The sequence below is a fragment of the Musa acuminata genome, chromosome BXJ3-4, assembly GCF_036884655.1.
Source record: "Musa acuminata AAA Group cultivar baxijiao chromosome BXJ3-4, Cavendish_Baxijiao_AAA, whole genome shotgun sequence".
Taxonomy (NCBI): Eukaryota; Viridiplantae; Streptophyta; class Magnoliopsida; order Zingiberales; family Musaceae; genus Musa; species Musa acuminata.
The window spans coordinates 31,959,376-31,964,259 of record NC_088352.1 but is presented as its reverse complement, the minus strand read 5'-3'; the positions used below and the strand labels follow the sequence as shown (position 1 = coordinate 31,964,259).

Here is a 4,884-nt window from a genome sequence, read left to right as displayed (position 1 = left end):
TTTTTTTATTTATAAATGATCACTATTTCTTCTCTCTACATTTCGCTTTGATCCAACAATTGTTATTATCAGCGAAATGCCAATTGATGGACTTTAAAAGTCCATCACATGTTCACCGAAATTTTAGATTCAAACAAGACGTTGACATTTCGATCGACCAGCTGTTTTTTATGTTAAATGCATTTACACATGGCGGCTAATTTTGTACTTGACCTAAATATTTCTATTTGGATCGAAGTATGCGTCAAGACATGTAGCACATATAACAGGCCAACAATGTTAGTATCTTGGGAGCAGGGGGCGATTTAACAGTCTTCATCGTCTGCCCTACCCAAACTCCGCTCTCGTTCCCCATCTCTGTCTCGAGGACCCGCGCCCACGCCCAGAGAAGGATCGAAAGATGGAGCAGCACTCGGACCTCGTTGTGTTGGCGAAGTTGACGCTGTGGGTGGCCATGTCCATGACCTACGTCCGCTTCGCCGCCTGCCGCGTTAAGCCCGGCGTGCCCCGACTCCTCTCCCTCCTCCCCGTGGTCTGCCTTCTCCCTTTCCTCCCCTTCCACTTCTCCTCCCTTCACCTCCGCGGAATCTCCGCCTTCTTCCTTGCCTGGCTTGCCCTCTTCAAGCTCCTCCTCCTCTGCGTTGACGCCGGCCCTCTTTCCGCACCCCTCCCGTTCCTCCCCTTCCTCGCTTCCGCCGCCCTCCCTGTCAAGCTGATCGATCCCCTCCATCACCACAAACGAAAGAGTCCGTCCATCTCCCCCCTCCTCCCCGCCGCCGCCAAGGCCGCCCTCCTTTCCGCCGTCATCCCCTTCTATCGGTTGAAGGACGTGATGCACCCCTACTTGCTGCTGAGTGTATACTGCATCCACATGTACCTCGCCCTAGAACTCGTCCTTGCCTGCGCCGCCGGCGCCGCGGCTCTCTTCCTTCCCCGGGGCCTTGCGATCGAGCCGCAGTTCGACGCTCCGTACCGCGCTGCCTCACTCCAGGACTTCTGGGGCCGCCGCTGGAACCTCATGGTCTCCGCCATCCTCCGGCCCTCCATCTACCTACCAGTCCGCGCCCGTTTCGGCCGCGCCGCCGGCATCCTCGCGACCTTCCTTGTGTCCGGCCTCATGCACGAGGTCATGTTCTGGTACATCACCCTCGCGCCGCCCACCGGGGAGGCGACAGCCTTCTTCGTGCTCCACGGGGCGTGCCTGGTGGCGGAGGGGGCCGCGCGGCAGGCCGGGTGGTGGCGGCCCCCGGCGGCGATGGCGACGCTGCTGACGCTAGGGTTCGTCGTCGCGACGGGGTTCTGGCTCTTCTACCCGCCGATCCTGAGGAGCCGGGCGGACGAGGTGGTGCTGGCGGAGTGCGCGGCGGCAATGGCTTTCTTGGAGGACGCCGGTCGGGCGGTGATCGCTTGGGTCCGTTGACCGGATCGGAGGATGCGGTTCACATGGGGAAGTCGACGCAGCGCAGAGAACAACGGGTAAATAAACAATTACTTCTTCTGACGCTGGCGCGAGCGGCGACGGTTTTATTTATTCTGCCCTCATTCTACTGCGACGATTTGTATTATTTAACGTTGATGTGAGCTACCGTTGGGAAAGTAATTTTAATTTGTTATGCATTACTTCGAAGGTGACAGCTTGAGATTTGAATACAACCTTATTTCCCTCATCTCTATGTTTTCTTTTTATCGAGAACTTGTATGATAGATTCTAACATAGGTTTCAGATCGGATCTAATCATAGTCAGTTCGATCAAATATTGAGAATAATCAATAGTTAATGATTAGCAAACTCGGTATAATTAATGCAATTGTTGTTGAGATTCATATTTTGAATCTCTCTAGTAGATGAATACAACTAATATAATACAATACAAAATTTATAAGATGTGACAAATGAGACAACTGTGATCCACAATCACAATAATAAACTAAAGAATTCATTGTAAAAAATAAATTATTTTTTTATTAGCAAAGAGATTCCAAATAATATATATATATATATATATATATATATATATATATATATATTAAAATGAAGAATTATTGTGCCCAAAGATTATATATCATTACTTTCTTTGGGCAATTGGCAGCTGGCAAAAGTTATCTCAGCTGCACCAACGAGCATCCATCCATTGCTGTGTGATTTCTTCTAAGAAATTTGTCATCATGAGTAGGAAGAGGAATGTCGAGGCTAAAGATCCTTTCCTAAATGAAATGGCCCAAGAGACTCTGAAAGGGTTTCAGTGTTCCAATGGTGATCGTCAGTGAGCTTTGGAACAGAAGTAGAGATACAATTCAGATCAAAGAAATGTGGGTTTCCAGGCTACGAACGAAGATGTCGAAAGAGCCAGCCTTGCTGGGCGATGTCAGTGCTTCACCCATCCCCTGTGAAGCCAACTCTAAGCTCCTTCGTGCACACTAGCATTTAGTAATTGTCAGGACCGGCTAGAATTGTGAGGAGGCTCTCTCTTCATTCCGAGGGGTGGGATGAATCATTTGAATGTTCCTTTTCTGATGATTTCTGAGATCTCAGGAAAAGTATGCCCAACAGGTGAATGAATCAGAAAAGAATGTTCCTTTCCTTTTCTGATGATTTCTGGGATCTCAGAAAAAAGTATGCTCAACATTTCATTTCAGGCTTAGTTGAAGGTCAAATTTTGGATTAGATATTAAATAGTGTTATTACGAATTTATTTTGATTTTTTATAGAATAACTGAAATAATTTTCTCTTTTGCAACGACTCAGATAGACTTTCTATCTATCCTCCATTGATTTCTATGGAATAACTTAAATAATTTCCCCCTTTTGCAACTATTTGGTACAAAGATCCTCCTTTGCTACTACTAGTGACTATATCTTTAGGAATGCTGTCACGAGATCAGGAGAATTTATTAATACAGAGATAATTATCTGAATTTATGGTTTTTAATTAGAATGTGATAACTCACCAAATCCTCTTTGCAATCATGTGTTTGTTGGATGTCAGGATAACTCACCAAATTCTATTTTATGCATATTTTAACACTCCTTATCGTATGATCATCGTGGTAAAAACTACGATCATTGCACTCATCTTATCTTTGATATCGCTACGTTTATTATTATCATTATTTATATCATTTCTACTACTCTTTTAAAAATCGTATGAATATTTTCATGATCATAAGAATGTTACTATATTCATCATGACATCATTGCCATGACTCGCTTAGCGACATCGATCATTATCACCAAAAGTAATCATCATATATTTTAGTTATCGATTCCGTCGTTGTCACCATAATAATTTAGACGATACTAGCATCAACCCTTCTTCTTCGTCATTATCAAACATCTATTTGATTACAAAAATTCTTTTAAACCTTGTCAATGTTTTTATTAATCACAAATATGGGAGTATTTTTATAAAAGAAATCTAATTTCTTTTCATAAGTTTCTTTTTTTAAAAGGAGAATAAATAACAAGGATGTCTCTATTGATTAACTCTCTAATGCTCGATAAAACTATAGAAAGTATAATATTCATCAATAATAATAATAATAATAATAATAAGAAAACCATAAGTCCCAATGATACAAATCTGATGCTGGAATCCTTAATTCTTCAGTCAATAAAATATGCTGAACAGTTTACAAGCCGTCAGTCAGCACAAGTATCCTATATCGCAATTAAAACATCCCTAGTTATCAAGGGTTAACAAACATCAACAGCGCACAATGCTGTGAATATAATAGCTTTTATTGTTATTTTGTGAGATGACAAGTGATCTAAGTTTGTGTTGAAGTCCAAAAACGTAATGATGCGGTCTTCATCAAAGAAGGAAAAGAACGCTTAAAAGAGGATATGACGAATGATTGTTGTCAAACCACTAAAATATTCCGTATTCTTTTGACCTTTACGCTCTTTATATAATGACATGAACGTACTGTAAACTGTATATATTGAGTGCTTCGCATAATTCTTATTATTTAGAATTATACCGAGAACAATATACGACTGCACAGAGCAAAGTTATATAAACCTCCTTATAATTGACTTAGAATCACAATGTGTAAGGCCTCCAACCAAGTGGAAAGTCAGAAATGATATGATATCGTAATTCTATATATTTTCCTATAAGAACGTAAAGTCAAAATCATCAACATATAAATCCTTTTGCGATGTTTTGAAATAATAAATAAACTTTTAAATCATGTAGATGCCAATAGTCTCTTATAGATGAAATCAAAGGATACTTATATCCTATATATTCTGATGTCTCCTTTTATTTCCTTTCGTTTAACAACATCAATTTTCAATCTTTTATTTTCTTCATGATATAAGTTATAATTAATTAAAAACATTATGATTCATCAATCCATAATCTAAAATATAAATCTAATTAATATTAATATAAGATAATTTAAAATCATACTTCATATAATTTTTTTGAATTTGATCTGAATTTATTTGGTATCAAAACGGATTCTCAATACATTTTTCTTTTTTATTTTCTCTTTATTTTTTTAGTTTTCTCTTTCTTTCTCTCTACAGTGCCAAAAGCCCATCCCCTCTCATTTCTTTTTTTTTTCACAATCTATTTCTCTCTTTCTTTGTTTTTCCTTCCTTCCTTTCTCTCCTTCCCGGATATCTCTCTCTCTCTTCTTTTCTCTCCTTTTCTTCTTCCTCCCTTCTTCTTCTTTTCTCTAATCTCACAGCCGAAGTGTTCTCTGTATCTTCTCTTCTCCCTCTTCTTTTCTTTTCCCTTTTTATCTTCTCTTTTCTTCTTCTCCAATTCTCTCACTGTTTCCCTCTTCTCTTCTGTCCGATTTCACCTCAGATCTGATGAGGATAGTAATCATGATAAGACTCGGCTGACGTCAGTCACGCCTCACGCCTAACCC

At 40.4% G+C, this 4,884-nt stretch overlaps 1 protein-coding gene across 1 annotated transcript; it reads left to right on the top strand.

Annotated features, from left to right (window-relative positions):
* The first annotated feature begins 277 nt into the window (after positions 1–277).
* Positions 278–1,667, top strand: LOC135636101 (probable long-chain-alcohol O-fatty-acyltransferase 5). Its single transcript, XM_065147659.1, has one exon. It carries the CDS (start codon positions 401–403, stop codon positions 1,418–1,420), a length of 1,020 nt encoding a protein of 339 aa, XP_065003731.1. The 5' UTR covers positions 278–400; the 3' UTR covers positions 1,421–1,667.
* Positions 1,668–4,884: the final 3,217 nt, after the last annotated feature.

Coding starts and splice junctions, on each gene's coding strand:
- LOC135636101 (XM_065147659.1), top strand. CDS start 401: ATGGAGCAGCACTCGGACCTCGTTGTGTTGGCGAAGTTGACGCTGTGG.